General features: G+C 38.9%; 1 protein-coding gene across 2 annotated transcripts in view; it reads left to right on the plus strand.

Moving 5' to 3' along the window:
* The window catches only part of LOC146327277 (LIM and calponin homology domains-containing protein 1-like), a 152817-nt gene that overhangs the window by 41767 nt on the left and 92319 nt on the right, over window positions 1-18731 (plus strand). For both annotated transcript variants that reach the window (XM_084719805.1, XM_084719804.1), the window contains exon 3: window positions 16567-16637. In XM_084719805.1, coding sequence (XP_084575931.1) covers window positions 16567-16637 — 71 coding nt within the window. The remainder of the gene's footprint in view (window positions 1-16566; window positions 16638-18731) is intronic.

Below are 18731 nucleotides of genomic sequence, written 5' to 3' on the forward strand. Positions count from 1 at the left end.
TTGTAATCATGAGCAGGTGACAGACTGGTTTGCTTGCAGCCATGCTTGTTTGCAAGGGCTGATAAGGAGAAGTGGCTGGTATTAAACTGGATATAGAAAGTTAACGTTATCTCAATCTGTGTTATGAGAGCATCAGTATCACTGTCTCAAGAGCAGGACATGGATTGTATCAGCAATGAGGACTAACAGCATTGCAGACACAGGCTAACCAGCACACATAGAGTACATTTCCTCAAGGTTACAACACCAAGGCAGCTTTCATCTTTAAGGCTGCCAGGCCTCATGTGGTGTTTGGGCCTTGAATACAAGTCACTTTATGTTCAATGAAAAGAAAAATCGTATTATTCCTGCCTATATACTGTAAGTAAGAAAAGAGGTTGTCTTAATTGACCCTTCATAAGTCCCGCTCCTTTTGGAACCTCCGTCTGCTTTCTCGTCTCCTGTTTCCTCTATGTTACTTGGTAGGCTAGGGTGGTATAAAGGCATTACCAGGCTGTTAAATCTTGACAGTGTGATTTTCAACTTCTCATTCTATCTACCTGATGGGGATATTCTGTATTGTAGTGTGCATCTCACACCACCAGGGGCCAGTGTCTGCTTGGCAGTACAACTGAACAGACAAACCTAGCTTTCATAAGAAGAAGAAACATGTGTCTTGTCTTTGGGATAAAGTTACAGGACTAATTAATTAATTAAAAAGGAGAAAACTGCCTTTGCCCCTGTTTCGGAGTATTTCAGATTCAGTCAGGATGATAAAGGTTAGCTAACAAACACTGCAGACTACTTCATTCAAAGTGTGTAACTTTAGCGAGCATGACAGACGGAGAGGGGCAAACTAATTACTGTCTATGGAGACAGAGTTATGGTGAATGTGTGCTGAGCAGAGGCAAAGTTGAGCTGTGACGTTGTCATTCTAGCAGAATATGCCAGTGACGGGGCTGTAAATGAACAGTTTATGTTTGAGTTTGTCAGTGAAAATAGGCTGCATCTTCACAAGGCTGAAGTGGAGCTCCTGCATATGTGTGTGTGTGTGTGTGTGTTGTTTCCCAGCTGTGAGAATAATGCCACTATGACAATTAGTATCATCTACATTGTGGGGTATTAAGTACAGTGGAGCACAGTGTAGGTGAGCCATTTTACACATGTTTTACACAAATACCGTCATAATAATGTTCATGTTTTAATAATATGAATACTTATTATATGTAGGAAAGAAACACAAATTTTGAAAAAGGTTAAAAGATATTGCTGGTAGTCTCCATAGTCCATATACATTATACACATCTTAAGTTAGCTAATGTTAGCAATGTTAGCAAGCGCAAGCTAACTATCTAGCTAATCTACATTAATTGCTAGCTAGCTAGTTACATCTGATAGCTAATGTTAGCAAGACACAGCTAACTAGTGCTAGCCCTGACCCCACAGTTATTATTGATCATTAACAATAACTGGGGAAGCAACTGAAAAAAAATATATTCAAGTTGAGTTGTAGTTGAATAAAGGTTAGTATAATAGCATAAGCTAACTCTTGTTTAATTTCCCCTCCATAAATCATGTTCATTCAGCTTTGTTTCACTCTGTATTTTCCTTCTGCTCATCCACACTCACCCTGGCTGTATGTATTCCCACTGTTTTTGAACCGCTATGTATAAATACTCTGTGCTCATTGGCTGCAGGGGGTCCATTAATTCCTGGTAATGGATACCTACTAAGTAGTTCCAGTGAAACTGTTAATGCACTGAAATGAGTAACCATACCTTTAGTGAGTAGAACATAGTGGAGGAAAGAGAAATTGAAAAGAAATTGAAAGAGAAAATGGCCTGGGAGTTAACACTGTATCTCATCTCCTTATGGCTTGTGAAAAATTTGAGGTTTTGATTGCAGAATGCATGAAAATATAGATTAAGGATCTTACTTTTTTCTTTGACCTCGTATAAGCAAGTATGTATGCAGGATCAGGAATTAATCCAGATCATCCATTAATTCCTAATAATGGACACCTCACTGGGCATTATCCTGTACATATTTCAGTAATAGTGTGAAACTAAGTCACCAAGTTAATTGACCTGGTTAGATTTAAGTTGTAAATACTTAATGTCTCCAATAAAGCAACATCCCCATTAAAATCTGATCGGATTTTTAAAAATATTACCAACTGCAGATTGAACAGTATACATAATAATCACATGTTTTTGCAATGATCCTTCCAATCTGGTTATCAAACACAGATTTGAGATATGTAATGGAGTCAGGATATTTTACAGTGTAACAATAAAGTTTATTGTCCACAGTAAACTTTCACCAATATTTGTAATTGTTATAAATAACTATAAATAAATAACAACATATATGCGGATGCAGATAAAGCTGTGACACCTACAAAGTGGTGTCATACTGTGCTGCATACAGATGAGCTGCATCTGTTGGCTGTAAACACATTCTAGCAACCAGCACTTTGATATTTAGGTTTCAAAGCGACATAAGACAAAACAGCTCAAAGGGAACACATCTTCTGTGTCCAGATGCAGGTGCACTGGAGGATATCGCTGCAGAATTATCAGTTGCACCATGAGGAAAAGCCTTAAAATCATGGAAACATATCAATAACAACATTGTCAAAATTGTAACCATAGACCCACCTTGGTATTTGCTGTGCTTGTTCTTTTATATAAAATATTCTGTCTATCATTATTTTTCAGTCATCTATTTACTTGTTGTTTCAATTTGTATTTTGTGCATATATTCACTCTATACACTATATCTGATGTGCTTTTGAGCTAAAATAGTGACATGTTTCTCATATTTTTTGGAAGTTAGAGAATTAATTCATGTATGGAGCAGACTTCCAGGTGGTCTCCAGATTTACAGTGTGAATACAAAAAGCAAATGTCTTGACGGACAGTGGACCAGTCTCCAGAGACAAAGGTGTGACATTGAAAACAGCTCTGTAACGGGGAAATGTGTTCCTGCAGGCTGGTGCAGCTGACAGATCAGTAGTCCCTGGGGTACTTTTATTTTACTGTTTCTAATTTTGCATGTGACCCACCATAATTTGTAATTATTTCAAATTCTTGTGTCATGACAGTGAGTTTGCTGGTGAGTTCTTTACTGCTTTGGGTTGAATTTTAAATGTTTGTTTGCTGTGTTTCACCTGTCCTGGTCCTCAGAGCTCACTGCCGTGCATGTTTTAGATGTTTTCCCGCTCCAACACACCTGATTCAGATGATCAGCTCGTCATGAAGCCTCTGCCTGATAGCCTGAAGCCTGATAACAAGTTGATCATGTGAATCAGGTGTGTTGGAGCAGGGAAACATCATGTAGGGCAGTGAGCTCTGAGGACCAGGGTAGAGGAAACACTTCTGTTCTGCAAATGGTAATTTTCTTAGTACACAAGTTATTGCCGATATATTCCCCACACCACCTCCTATCCTGTGTGCAGGCAGAAAGTTCTCTACATTACTTATGGTATGTAGGTTCACTATATCCAGTAAACACAATAAACTCATGAAGCGTCAAGAAAAGACAGTTTTTACATATTTTCCTAATTAAGCAGAAAAACACAACTGTACACATTCTGAATCCAGGTTTCTCTCTTTTACCAAACTAAAACGCCTTGTTAGCTCAGTTAATTCAAACTCGACAGAAAAACAAATTAAAACTGTCTTGGTTAAAATACGTACAGACTACCACTGACAAAGAATGAGGCTTCAAGTCGTTTTCATTGGAAGCCAGGGACATGAAGCCAGAAGCTGATGTCGGGTTTGAGGCGCTACAAAGTTTCAAAGTTTAGCTGGTCTCAAATTTTTTTCAGCACGCCACTTCAGTGTCCTCTCTCCCCACATTTCCTGTGCTGTGTAAACAATGGAAGAAAAAAATATTCTTGCCATCAGCCATCCTCCATTTTTATTTAACCCCTACCCTTTTTTCCTATTAACAAAAAAATGCAGCTTTACGATCCATGTCTGCCAACTCAACAACCAACCATCTATCTGATGTGTTTATGAACAGCTCGGACAAATCCTACTCATTCTACCAAGACTACCTAAATTACATAAGCCAGTCGCTGATAGCAGTCGCAGCACGCTAAAGCAAAATGCTTGAGTTTGCATAAACCTGACCACATGCCGAAAGATGGCTTTTACAATTTAGACTATTTTCTGATGATGCCTCTTCCAAAATGATTTGGTTGTCCGTAAGACTGTCCTGAGGGTCATGGATTTAATACAGACACCTGTCAATCTGTATGTCACCAACTTGGTGCCACAAGTCCCCTTCAATATAAAACTACCTGCTTTTTTAAAAAAAAATAATGATTGAATACAGTGTAAGCTGCTTCCAGAGAGTGTCAACACACAGCTGAAGCCTAACATGTAAATATACTGTAGCTTGTGATCAGTGTGTCTTGCTGAGTAGGAGAAACACATGAGTAATCAGAGGTTGTGTAAGGTTTCCCACGCCAGATGACTCTCACAGGATCCAGCGTGTGCCTGGAACATTTTTGCTTTTCTGACTAAAATGGGAAGGCAACAGCAGAAAGTGTGTTTGTTTGTGTTATAAATACATGAAAGGCAGTAAGTGTGAGTTTGACAGGGAGCCGTGCTGTATCCCACCTTAGTCACATTCTTCACAGTGTCTTAGAACATAGACGTCAGTAGTGTAAGCTGTTGTAAAACGTGTTTACATTGTAAACTCTGACAAACAGTCTTGTTAATCTGGTAATGTTCTATTAAAATGTTGTCTCTACAAACAGTGTAAGGTTCCATGCACTTCTGTTTAACTGATTTGGCTCAGGCACTGGAACAGCACACTTATTTATGTCTTCCTTTCCCCTTTATTGTGCTCTCCATGGTTACAAATCAACACAATTCACTGCTGCTACATGCAACGTGTGGTTGGCACATGTGAATTTTAAACTTGCAGTAATTCCGTTCAAAGGTCTTGCAACATTCTGTCGCATTCATAATTTTGCTCATGTTTTCTTTCTGTTGAACTATGTGATAAATTTGCAGTTGAACACTTTTTGAATGAATATTTGGTCTTTTATTCTGACAGAGGTCATTACTCTTGTTCTTCAGGGTGGTCGTTCAAGATGTTTGCCATTACCAGTTTTAGTCCATGAAACATGGTCATCTATCACAGCAGATTGAGCCTAAATAGTCTGCTGTCATCAAATCAGCCTATAAATATTCCCCTCAGAAGCCGTGGTCTGACTCTGGGATTGGATTGTTGCGGTCCAGTGCTGATTCCACTGTATAATACCATGTCAATTATGGTCTATTAACCGTCATTACCTGTGATGATCCCTGTTTCATAATACTCTCTTGTTCATTGTCTCTGGCCTGGGCAGTGACTCCGCTACGGTTCCTGCTCGACTCAATTGACTTAAAACTTCAGCTGCTTCCTCAGAGCAGTCTGTCTCAACTCCTGCCAGAAAGAAAAACTGGGGTGTTTGCAGCCAGCCTCCTGTAAACACATGCTGACATCAGACGTCTGTGCTGATGTGTTTGTAGGTGTGTGGGTTAGTGAGTAAATGCTTTTTTTGTATGTGCAGCCCAATGAGGGTCCATGAATCTTTCCGTTTGATTCACTTAATAAATTTCACCAGTCGTAGTTCACTTGTGTCAGGCTGTGTGAATGCGCTTGTCTGATCGGCCCTCTGGCTCCTATACTTGTCTGTATCTGCTGGCGTCATGGTCTCCAAATCCGTCTGACATGGTGAATGCTTGGATCTGCAACTGATTGTGGTGATTTAGTGGTGATCTACCCTGCAGATTCAATATGAGCCCAAATCTTATAAAACCCTCTGCTAATTCAGGGAAACCTCATGATGCATGCTAAAATTAGGCAACAAGGAAAAAGATACACAACACAGTTTTCCAGGCCCACATTGGCTCCAGATGCCTAAAGCACCTCTCTCTGCTATCTGAAAGGGAAAGTTAACAGCATGTAAGTAACTTTTGTACACCATTAATTGTAGCATATTCATAATGATATGTACTGTATTCTATATTTTGTAGTAGGGCTGGACAGTTTATCTATATTATATTGATATCTTCATATTAGACCGGATATTATCTTAGATTTTAGTGATGGTTATGTCATGAGATGCCTGTTGTCTTTCCCTGGTTTTAGATGCTAAATTACAGTAAAGTGATGCTCAAATTAGATTTTTTGAATATACCAGACTGTTCCAGCTGTTCTCTTATTTGCTTTTACCCACTTAGTCATGATACCCATTACTCATGATTATTTATCAAAAATCTCATTGTTTTAATATCTTGTGGAGGCACCAATAGCCACCCTTATAATATTGTTGCAACATTGATATTTAGGTATTTGGTGATGAATATAGTGATATTTAAAGCTGTCCATACTGCAAAGCCCATACTGTCAGTGTTTTTCTGTTATAAATGTTGTTTTGGATGCATATAACTGCTGCATTAAAGTGTATGTTGCATTTTACTGCTGTAATGTTAAGGTTAAGGTTAAGGTTAAGATAAATTTAATTACTTTATATACACATTTTGTTTACAGCAATGTGTGTTCGAAAAGATTTTCATATATTTGCATTATTTGAGAATTTGCGAGCTGTGATATTTGTCTTGTCATATCACTAAGTATCGAGTACTGAATATTTCAAATGCTTTTAATACTCAGTTTTCACAGTATCAATACTGTGGTACCAGCTGCACTTTATCATTCCTTCTTCTCTTCTTCTTGTCACTCAGCTTATTTGCTCTGGTTAAATATCCATCGTCATGTTAGAGCCTTGTTATATTTATCTAAAAATCTAAAATTTTATGCCCTCTCTGTAGTATTGAAAATGGTATTGAATCTTGTTATTGTTGTATTGTACTGTATCAAATGTAGAAACTCTAGTTTCAGGACAACGCTATGTTATATTAGAGAAAATGTCACATTGCCCAGCCCTATTTTGTAGCTTGTTATAACGTGTAATATTGCACATTATTGTTCAGTATATTACTTGGTTTTCTGTGGATTCCCACAGTGGTCAGCAGTAAGGATTGCCCCTTTGCTCGTGGCAAGCAAGTATCATTTCAGGCTAGTAAATCTAGCATCACTCGCTCACTCAGGCAAGTGGGAAAAACGGATTAAACACACTATTTTTTACAGAGCTGATGATGGAAGTAGCTAAAGAGTGAGTGTCGCTTCCTTCTCATGTCTGTTGAGATCTGCACATGTGTAGTACCAGTCAGGCACTAGTGAGAACATGGCAGCGGGTAAAGACTGATGTTCATTTGAACTATTCTGAGTTTAGTTGGTTGGTATTAGAGATGTGGGCAAAACTCCAACTATGTATCATGCAATTTGCCACAGATTTGAGAGTAGCGTACAAAAACTAGGGTCACTTTTTGTATCAAGTTAATCCCGATACACATTGCCAAAACAAGACCCAACAGCATTTCACTTGCAACAAAGAGGGCTGCCAACAACCTCTCCTCCGGCCCCTTGCCAGACGGGATTGATCTGGGTACACAGTACCACACCGACATAGCTTGTTGAAGGCATTATTTGATACCCACTAATAAATGAAACAATTTTTATAGAGCTCAACAGTGACCACCCATTTTTTCAGTGACTCTGGTTCCAGAGGTGAATTTCCCGCTCATTCGTCCGCTCCACTGATGTTTCAGAAAATCCTTTTATAAAGAGATTTAAATCTGGAAACAGGCCAACCAACTAGGACATGAATCATAATCATAATGATTCAGAGCAAAAAAAAAAAAAAAATTGAAAACCAATAAAAAGGCAAACATACAAGACTGTATACATACTTATTTTAAGAATGAAAGAACTGTTCATCCCACAAACCACTGAGAAAGATCGTACTTGTTCTGAGATGTAACTTTGTCATTATTATAGTGTTTATATTGTTAATAACAGTGTTGTAATATAATGTAGTTTGTATTTTATATGTAAGGAAATCATATAAACTGCAGCATAATGGCACTATTAGTACGACTCGTGTTCGCTACCAGATTAGCAGAACTGTTTGCGGGGTCGATAAACATTTCCATGGTAACAGCGAGCTCCATCACAAATGTGGCTATTGCACTTTAGGACTTTGGGTAGTGTAGTATCTCTCCAGGCAACAGCAAATAGATATTTTTCTTTAAAAATGGTTGATATCACATGGACTTGTGGCCTCTACAAGAGCATATATGTTGTTGACATTATGACTAATAATGTGAATTCTGTATTCAGAATATGAATGGGATTTTCACTTCCAGAACCTCACTGCTGAGTCCTTGACTTCAGGCATGTAGACTCCTGACTGACTTTACACACTAACAAGAACAACACAACAGTTGTTGGTTGTATTGCTCAGTCCCACTGACATGTCCTTGTATAGTCTGTCTGTGCAGGCAACTTATTATGACCTGTATCTACATTTATTGTTAGGCAGCTACCCCTAGTGGCTGTATTGATTGTGACGGGAGGAGTACAAAGAGCAAGTAAATATATCTTATCTAGGAAAACAACTTTTATTTTCATTAGTGATTAATCACTTGGTTTGTGAAATGTAGAAAATGCTCATCACAATTTCTCAGATCACAAGGTGACGCCTCAAATAGATGGTTTTTATCATACAAGCATCAGTCCAAAGCCCAAATATACTCAGTTTACAGAGATATAAATCATACAAAAGCTGCAAATCCTCATAATTGGGGAGCGGGAGCCAGAGAAATTTACGCTTCATAAACAACCTCTACAATGATACTTCAACAATTAATCAATCAGTTGTTGCCAGATAATTTTCTTTGAATTGACAGACTGATTGAGCAACTAACTGTTTCAGCTACGATTTTATGTGGCCATGGACTTGACTCAAAGGGACATGTTGTCCCAACTGTTGTCTCAATATTAACATTAAATCTTTTACTCTGTGGAGAAAAGTTCAAATGGATTGTGTTTGTGGTCAAACATCTGTTCATCCTTTATTGTAATTTTGCACTACTGTAAACATTAAAAATGAGTTGAAATACTATCTCAGATCATCTCCTCTGATTCCCCACCCTCCCCTCAATCTGTCCACCCACATGCCAACACACCAAGCGCAAAGCAGACAGGCCATAGTCACAATAGGGGATCCCCGCGGTGGTGGCAGCTCGTGAAAAGGTCAGGATGATTGACTATAGGCAGATATCACTCCTGACCTTTGGCTGAACTTGTTGAAGCTCCATGAGTTGAGGGGACCCCCAGCCAGAGCCCCCCCCCCCCCCCCCCCGCATAGAAAAAGTCAGATGTTACCAATTTCACTTCTGTTGTTTGTCTTTTGGACGTTTTTTCCCCCATCAAATCCTATTTCTCCCACAGCCAAAAGAAAGATTTTTATCTTTTTTCTCATGATAAAAACTTGGCAGTTGACTCAGTGTTTCTGCGCCAGAGCAGTGTTTTGCTTTGTCATGAAACAGATGATTTAGGCTCTCCAATACTGAACAAATTGAGTGGTTTTATTGTTTCGTCTCCTGCTTAAAGAAGACACTAGACTACACAAATCATGCATCGGCAGTATTGTTTGTTTCTATCCCGTTTCTGCTCAGGTCATAAATGTTGTATCAGTGAACGGCCAGGTTGCACACTGTTGTTTTTGTACTGTTAATCAGAACCAGAAGCATTTACAGATTAAACTCTGTTGCCAAGTTGAATTAACAAGATTATTGGCTGAAGGCCAGAAGACGTGTTTACATTTGTTCTTCAACTTGGACGCAGTGTTGGATTCAGTCAGGATTACACAACACACTTAAGACAACATCCTGTTAAAGTAGAATGCTTTTGACTACAAAGCAGACGTGTGACTATAAAGCAGGCGTGTGCTGGGAGCACATGCCTCTGTGTATGTTCAACAGCCCTTGAGCTAACAGCTGTCAACTCTTTAACAAGCTGATCGCACTCCGCCTGAAGGCCTTGAAGTAAGTGGTGTTTTACTTCCCCGAGTCACGGAAACCAGCCCGTCTCAAACCTTGAATTATCGGTCATTAATTTTGGACAGGTAGCCGTCCAACGCAGGGCCTCGAAGACGACTGCCGCACCGCAGTAGATCTGTTTTCATTGGATGGCCCTCAGGGTGGAGGGATTGCAGTAAGCTAGTTCAGACAGGGAGACGTAAAAGTACTGTTAGACGGGCGTTTGACAGAAAGCTTTTGATTTGGCTGTTGTGTTGACTGAATATGGAGTACCATCTGTATCCTGTTCTAAAAATGTTATTTTTCTTGGCAAAATAATTTCAGTAAACTGTCTCTGAGTTGTGGTTTGCTGCCAGACATGATTTGACTGTAGAGGAGTCTTTTCTCATCACACTGATGTTTCATCTCTCAGAACATGAAAGCAATGTCCCCTGGGAGTTTTCATGCTAAAACGTCATTGGTTTTCTGTTTTATAATTCATCAAAGCAAAACATACATTCACACACTACTGCTCCCTCAGGGAAGCAGAGTTTGACAAAAGCTAAGTTTGCCTCTGCAAAGTTCATTCATGCATTTCTAAACCGACAAAGACTTCCTTTCTCTGTGGATACCAAAGTGATAGTGGTGACCGCTTTGGACCTGAGTCCAGGAGCATGACTTTGGTTTGGACATGAAGGGTTTTAGAGGGGAAGGAAGTGAAAAGGAGAAAAAAAGCCAACCAGCATCGTTTGTTTGTGAACAATACAGGCAACATTCCACTGAAAACAACAGAGGCGACACATTCCTCTTTTTAATTGAGTCCCCTCATATGACCCTGCAGCAGTTTGAAAACTATTCAGATTCAGAAGTTTCCAGCATTTTTAGAACGCAGGGCTGAGTATCAGTACTGGATACCTTTAACATATTGACTGAAATAACTGCAACAAACAATTATTTTCTGCATTGATTAGTCTGTTTATTATTTTTGAGAATAATCAATTAGATTTTTGATCTATAAAATGTCAGAAAACATTAAAAAATGTCAATCAACCCAAATATATTAAGTTTACTGTCACAGAGGAGTTGAGAAACCAGAAAATTTTCACATTTGAGAAGCTGGAATCAGATCTTTTTTTTTTCCTTAACAAATTACTGAAACTGATTAATTAATTATCAGAATGGTTGCCAATTAATTTAATAAGTGATTAATAATCGATTAATCGTTGCAGCTTGCAGTCGATCCTTTTTGCATCCAGATATGAAAAAATTGAATGAGATGTCACCAGAATGTTCAAAAGTATGGCCACAAACCTTTAGCATCTGATGAAAAAAAATAAAAAATAGCGTAAAATGTGAGATAAACACAGAAACTAAAGGGAGATTTTTTTTTTTTTTTTTTTTTTTTGGCTTCATGATGGTAGATATTCAACAAAATACTATTTCATGGAGAAACTGTTTTGATACAGTGAATCAAATCTTACATGATGTAAATCTGTAATGTCAGTATTCTATCAAAGGAAGCCCACATTAGCTTTCCTCCCTAAGTTGCCCATCACATGTAGGCTAAAGTGCAAGTTTATTTACATCGCCTCTCGTTACTTATGGTGTTAGACTGCCACTCTGGCAGCCTGCCAGCTGCTGTCAATCAAACACAGACACAAACACGCCCCCTCCAGTCAGGTGAGACTGAAAGGAGCATCTCAGATATTTGCCTCAGGCCATTTCTCTTCCTTTTTAATAAATAAATAACGTGTCAACAATATATTTAAAAAAAAATGTTGACATCATGTTTTTGCACAATGAATAAATGAATGTATGAAAACAAAACCACATCTGGGCCTTTAAAGCATTTATATACGGTGAGATTGTTCTTATTCTAATGTCCCCATCCCTGTCAGAGAAATAGTAATCCATAGTCTGGGTGTTCTTGTGGCTGTTTTATTACTTCCTGTACCAGAGCTGATGTTGATAGTGTTTCTGATTCAATGTTAAATGCCTGCTTCAAATGGCATTTTATATTTCTCTATGCTCCATGCCATTAACCTTCAATAAACAGCTTCCTGTTGCAAGTGAAAAGAATATGCCTCTTAAAGTTTTATAGCAGTGTTACTGTAGCTGACAGCTACCACTACTGCAGCTTCCTGCTGTAACTTAGCAGGTGTTTTATTAGTCAGGGAGTTAATGTTCTCCACCGCGATGCAAAGCCCTCCAGCCAGTCAGCCTCTGATAATAAGGTAACAGTGTGTGCTGGAGCGTCTGGTCAAATTGTATTTTATTACAGTCTAGACTGGGCCTGTGACCTGCGTGTTAACCTTCCACACAACATGCTGAAATAGAAAGAAACGTATGAGCTCTGTGTTATATGTTCCCTCTGGTTAGTCAGGAGTTTCATGTGTATTTCAGCTCAGGACGACACTTATGGGAGCAACAGATGTACATGAATCAAGGTCCTTCGCTGGTCTGCAGTCACTGCCAAACTGAGCATCGAGATAATGAGAAAAACGGAATCCTTACTATTCTCTGCTGTCTGCTTGTCATAGCCAAGAGAGAAATATGTTCATGCACATGAACCCTAAAGAACAGAATATTAACTGACTTAACTTTTAAGAAACTGGCTTCCACCTGGAGGTTTGGGCCCACCAGAGGTCTATGAAATTACTTTTGGGATTTATTAAATATGGAAAAATGTTTCAAATACATGTATAGATTTTAATTCTTCTCATCTTGTCTTTCTCTTTTGAAATGATGAGTATGAGCCGTTTCTGTGTCTGTCCTTTTCCTTCTTTTCCTGCACTTGCTGTCCTCAAATTGCAGATGAATCTTTGTAAAGGTGGTGACACTGTAATCTCTCCTTGTGACAGTGGTGTGACACTATAATCTCCCCGAGCACTCGCACTCATTGACAAGGTTAGTGAAGAGCTGACCTAGTTATTGGAGAGACTGCTCTGTAACTCAAAGAACACACCTTCAACCCGCCAACAACCACCACGTTTCCTTCATAAGCAAGAAAATCAAACCTGACCACATGTACTGTAGGGTAAGGGACTCTGGACACCACACGTCAAAGCAGCAGAATGTTATTTGTCTTTAATAAGTAGAGACATGCATGTGACACATTTATTGAGATCCTAAATCAAGGTCATCTGCTCAGCTGCAGATTTTTTCAGCTGCAGATATAAACGTATCTAGGCCACTGAATCTTAACTGGGATCAGACCATGAAGTGTGGCTCTCTTATGAACAAAACCAGCTATTTTCTAATGCATGACACCTGGGATTTCTATACATTTCCAGTGAAGACCTGGGAATGTTATTCCTTCTTATACAGTACAAGGCTACAGAATGTTATTGTATAATGTTTTGAAATGTTATTTTTGTATACAGAAAAGATAAAATCATTGTGTTTCTTCTTCTTTTTTTTTTTTTTTTTTTTTTGTTTCACAAACATTTTTTAGGGGCAGATCTGGAGAAAAAACTAATCTCACTCATTAAGTTAAACCTCAGTGGGCAGAGCCAAGTAACTTTAGCCTGAAGGCCAGTGGAAAAGGCAGGCTGTCTCTGTTAACTGAGCTAATGCTCCTCCTAATCAACATTAAGCTGTCTGTGTTAACTAGTCTGTTTAACACCAGCTGTACTAAACTACATTTGTTAAACTCTTTGATTGAATAGTCTGACATTTTGGGAAATATGCTAATTTGCATTCTTTCCTTGAGTTAGATGAAAAGATTAGCATGAAGACTGGAAACAATGAAATTGTTACCCTGGTTCTCTCTGAAGCCAAACCACAAATTGTCAGAGTTACACTTCATTTGATTATTAGTTGTTGTTTTTGTACGGCCATTTTTTTCCCCTACTGCAGTTACTTTTAAGCCATTTTTTTCCCTCTTAAACAAAGCAAACGTGAACTGAGAAACTTTGTTACAAGATAAAACGGATATCAAGAAGTAGGATTGGGCTATGTGCTAAAATTTTCCAAACAGCCATCTGTTATTGGCGATATCTTCATCCCGCCTCCCACCTCCTCCCGTCCTCTCGAGGCTCAGGTAGGAGATGTGCGCAAGCAGCAAATTCACTATAACACATACGTTCACTATGTCCGATAAACAAAATAAACTCACAAAGTCTCTAGAAATTAAATATTCTCACACTTATTTTCCTTTCACTTGAGCTTAATTGGCTTGTTAACTCCTCGGAAAACACACTTTATTCAAACTCGACAGAAAAGTATGTAGAACTCTAGTAAATGATCTTAGTTACTGTGTGCACTCTTCCAGTAACCACCAGCTGTTGTTTGGTTGAATCAAATCCTTAATTTACCACCTGAAAAGAGTGCAGAGTTTGACTCTGCATGCTGTTTATCTCTCACTGCTCACCCAGCTCAGAGCACTCATGGTCCGACTGAGTGGGTGTGTACTGTGCTGCTGGATGAGAGCACGATGTTGAGCAGAGGCTGTCACTCTGCAGACCATTACACTGGCAAAATAAAATGACAATTATCACCCACACATTAGCCAAAAAACAAAAACAAACAAATTTGCCATGGATTCAGCCTATCGTTGACAGACGATATTTGTCCAGTCACCCAGCTCTATCAAGAACTGCAGTTAGCCTTGAAGGTCCTGAATGCATTTCCAGGAAAAAATGGAACGATAAATAACTTAACGATTGACAAACGATTTTATTTTTGTTCTTAGGACTCCACCCCAAACTGCCATTGAAATTTGCCACCTTGCTAGCTCTGCACATTGTGTTTCCATCCACCTGTGTTTTTGCACATTTTCCATTTAAAAGCCTGAGTGGAAATGCTGAAGTTTTTGAAAAATCTCTGAATATCACAAACAGATTTTTACACTTAGCTAAGGGAAAAGTTTGTGTATTGAAAAACGCAAAATACAAAAAATAGCAGCAGACTAAAACATCAGATCTGTGTAGAGCGATGAGAAGACTGTAACGTTCATCAAATGAATACAGGAAACAAACAATATGGAATATTTCACTTGTCTTTTCCACCTTATTTTTCAGTTTGGTGTTTTACTGGCATAATTACATCATTTAGTTGTGCCCTCTTCTTCTTCTGCAGTGACATAATGACACCCCACTGGAGAGGTGGTGCCACCTACTGCTTATCAAAATAACCAACTCCTAGTAATCGCATGACATAATGAAGAGGAAAAGGCATTGATTTGCATTTTCTTTTGCCACTTTTCTTGAAATACAGTCAAAATTTGTGTTAAATTTGGAACAAAAAGTAACTATTATTGTTTAATTCAGTAAATATGATCATTTCCATGAATTGCAATGATTGAAAATGGGTTTCGTGGACCATGTGTTTGTACTGTCAGGCAGACCTTTAGGCCTCACACTCACTCATCACACTTGTGTTGTCAGCACCGAGCACACAGCGCCCTGTTCACGAGTGCTGTCACAGTAGGGAATAGTGGCAGTGAATAGCTAAATGTCAGCATACAGTGAAAATCTGTGCTACGTTCTTTTCTTTTTCTGACTGTCTATCTGCCTCTCTTTCTTTCTAAATCCCGAGCACCAAATACGACGTCTCACTGCCCCCCCCGGAGTAGGAATGAGGCCTACTGTCGGCCTACCCGCTGACATACGGCAGTACGTTTCTTTTGTAACAGGTCCAGGCTCCCCGACGAGCCAAGAAGCTGACAGAAACACGCAGCCCGGCCAGACACTCTACATCTCCACGCTTTTTTTTTTTTTTTTTCCACAGCTGTGCAAATAAATGTAAAAGAAACTCTCAGGAAATTTAATCTTGTAATTGTTTTGGCTTCCAAAGCAGCAGTCCAAACCGGGGGTCCCCCGTTTTAATGGGCAAATCCCTGCCAATGTTTGTGAGAATAAATGGATTTTAAGTAGGCCTGCTCCTAAAAGTCCTGCAACAGTGGACATTCTGGAGAGGGAAGCAGTCATTTCACTGTTGATGTTTGTGTTTGTGTGTGCTGAAACTCTTCAAGCATGTTCACATGAATAAAGGTGAAACTTCAGCTTAAGGAGTAGAAAACAAAACAAACCTAAATCATTTGAATTTGGATTCAATTTGTTTCATACATTTTGCTGCAACTGAACCTTACTCATTTTGGCACATGTGCAGGTTTGCTGCTTGAGGGATTTGTACACTAATGTCTTCTTTGTAGCAAGACTTAATGGTTACAATAAGAAGCATTTATGTGTTGCAATGTTTGCTTAAGAAAAGCATGCATGCCAGATGATGTACTGTAGTCATGCAAATACATGCAAACAGGCAGCTTCTCCTCCTCAGAGGGTCTGACCAACTATTACCCGATAAATCCCCTGTCACAACATATTAGCCTGCCAGAGCCATTTGCTCGGGATGATGGCGGCTTATGTCAAGCTTGTTAGTGTTTAGCACCGTTAACCAGGGAGGGACTTGATATACGGCCGGCAGCTCTTTGTGCGCCGCTCCATACCATTCCCAGGATTTACTGCAAAGGAAAGATGTGAAAGGGGTGTTGATAAAGGTTGTTGGGCTTTTTTTTTTTGGTTTCCAAGTGGAACCTGTGTGCCTAGACTTCAGATTCAGAGACTGACTCGATCGTTTGATGCTCTGTTTTTCTTTTTGGTCTGAAGACCCCTCGTTGTTTTATTTTGCTGACTCACTCCTTTTGTTCTCTCTGTAGGCTGTGACAGGAAGATGCTTTGGTGACAAGGACTTCAGAGGAGGTTTGGAAAATGGCATACTACTGTGCGAGTAAGTTTTGTCTTCATTTTAATGTTTTAAGTAATTATTAATTATTAATTAAAATGTCCACTTGCTGTCTTAAGCTTTTATCTTTGTTGTTCTTGTTCTATTCATGAAGAAAATGAATGATGTGTTCTTAATTTCGTCTGACTGACTGTAAAAAAATATAGACTCTTTTAATTTGACACTGATTTAAAATGCTTGCAGCAGTAAATAAAGCTCCAGTGCTGAGAAGAGAGTGCAAGGGTTAGAATAATAATGTACACAAATAGATTACCTGAGCACTCATAAATGCTCTTCTTACATTTTTCTTGTATTGGATTGATAGTAAAGGCCTATGCATTTTTTTTTTACTATTCCTTCCTCTGCATCTGACAGTTTATTAAACCAAACACCACGTCAGCCTAGAATAACCACATTTGATTCAGTAAAAACATTAGCAGTCAAAAAGGTTTTTCTTTCATAAGTGCACTGATTTGTTACAGCAGTGTGGTCCAGTGATCAGAGGGTCTGGTGTCTTGTTAAATTGTCCTCTGGAGTGACACTTGAACTCTTGTCCGCCCTCTCATAACGAATTGAGGTGCTGAAATGAGATTGAAAACACACACAGACACTTGTGCTTTCTTTCTTCCACATTCCTTTCTCCCAAGTTCAGTTACTAAAGCCCTGTGTTTACACTGTCTTTATTGTGAATACAGATATCACATCCAATTTAACAGTGTCCCTACTGGTTCTGGAATTCCTGGAACTTCATGTAACATGTAGAGGTACAGTAGTACTCAGGGCCCTGAAGAGTTACAGGAATTACTGTCAGGGCCATCATGGTTCAAAGGGCTATGTAGTGGTGTAACAATTAGTAATTTAATTGATTAGTCAGTCGTTGGAAAATAATTTGGCAAAAATTAGACATTTATCAAAAAGAATCTGTATCCACCTTTTCCAGTGTGTAGGTTTTGGCTGTTTTTATTTGTAAATTGAATATCTTAATGCCATGGACTTTTTTTGATGAAAGAACAAAAACTTGAAGACATGACTTTGGGCCCTAGGAACTCGTGATGGACATTTTGCTCTATTTTCTGATATGTTACAGACTGAAAAATTGCATATGTAAGTCAGTTGTGCTCCAGTTCTGATACCTGAAGTTGGATATCTGCCTGTACTGATATATATATCTTGTAGATGAGCATTCAGCCCTCATGCAGTCTTTGTGAGACTTTCAGACATCCAGACAGGTGCCAGAAGATGACTGCAGGCTACAAGCAGCATGTCTGTCTCTCCCTATATGTCCATCTGTCTTTCACCTCCTAACTTACTCTCTCTGCCTCTTGCTGATCCATCCACACATCATATACGAACAGCAGTCAGACAAAGTAACTCTGAAAAGCCCCAACAGCTGTCATAGTAACATCAGACTATGGAATCTGCTACTATGGAATATCTTAAGAGTCTCAATATCTTGTGCTTTGACTCATGTTCAAACCATCCACAAGATTAAATTTAGAAACAATCAGAACTTCAAACATTGTTTTATACCTTTACCACTGTAGTGTATGTGGTTTTCATCATACAAACTCCCTGTGGACAGTAAATTCTCATTCAAACCATGGGGTAGTCACTCATGTAAAGCTGTCACATACACCTTTGCAAGCAGCTTTAACATATTTGCATCATCAGTTCCCTTATCTTAAAGTCATGGTTTTTATGCCTCTGCGGCAGAGACAGTTGTGGCCAGAGGCATTCTGTTTTTAGGTTGCCCGATATCTTAAGAGCGCCTTGACAGAATTTCTTCAGACTTGGCTCAAATATCCACCTGAACTCAAATTTTTGTGGTCAAACATTAGAAGTCACAAATGTCTAATAGGATAAAATGATGAAGTAATGACATTTTATATCCTAAAAGTCAAACGTCAACTTCACTGAGACATAATGATTTTCAGCTCTCTATCTGTCCTCTGTAAAAATAGTCTCAAAGTGAAGACAACATGTTTCTTACTGGAAATCATGCCTGTATAGTGAGAACTACCATTGATCCCAAAACAACATACAATACTGTTTATTAACTTCCTTCAAAGTCTTCACTACAGATGTTATATGAGTCTGGAC

The sequence above is a fragment of the Lutjanus erythropterus genome, chromosome 5 (genome assembly GCF_056507025.1).
Source record: "Lutjanus erythropterus isolate fLutEry1 chromosome 5, fLutEry1.hap2, whole genome shotgun sequence".
In the NCBI taxonomy this organism is placed as follows: Eukaryota; Metazoa; Chordata; class Actinopteri; order Lutjaniformes; family Lutjanidae; genus Lutjanus; species Lutjanus erythropterus.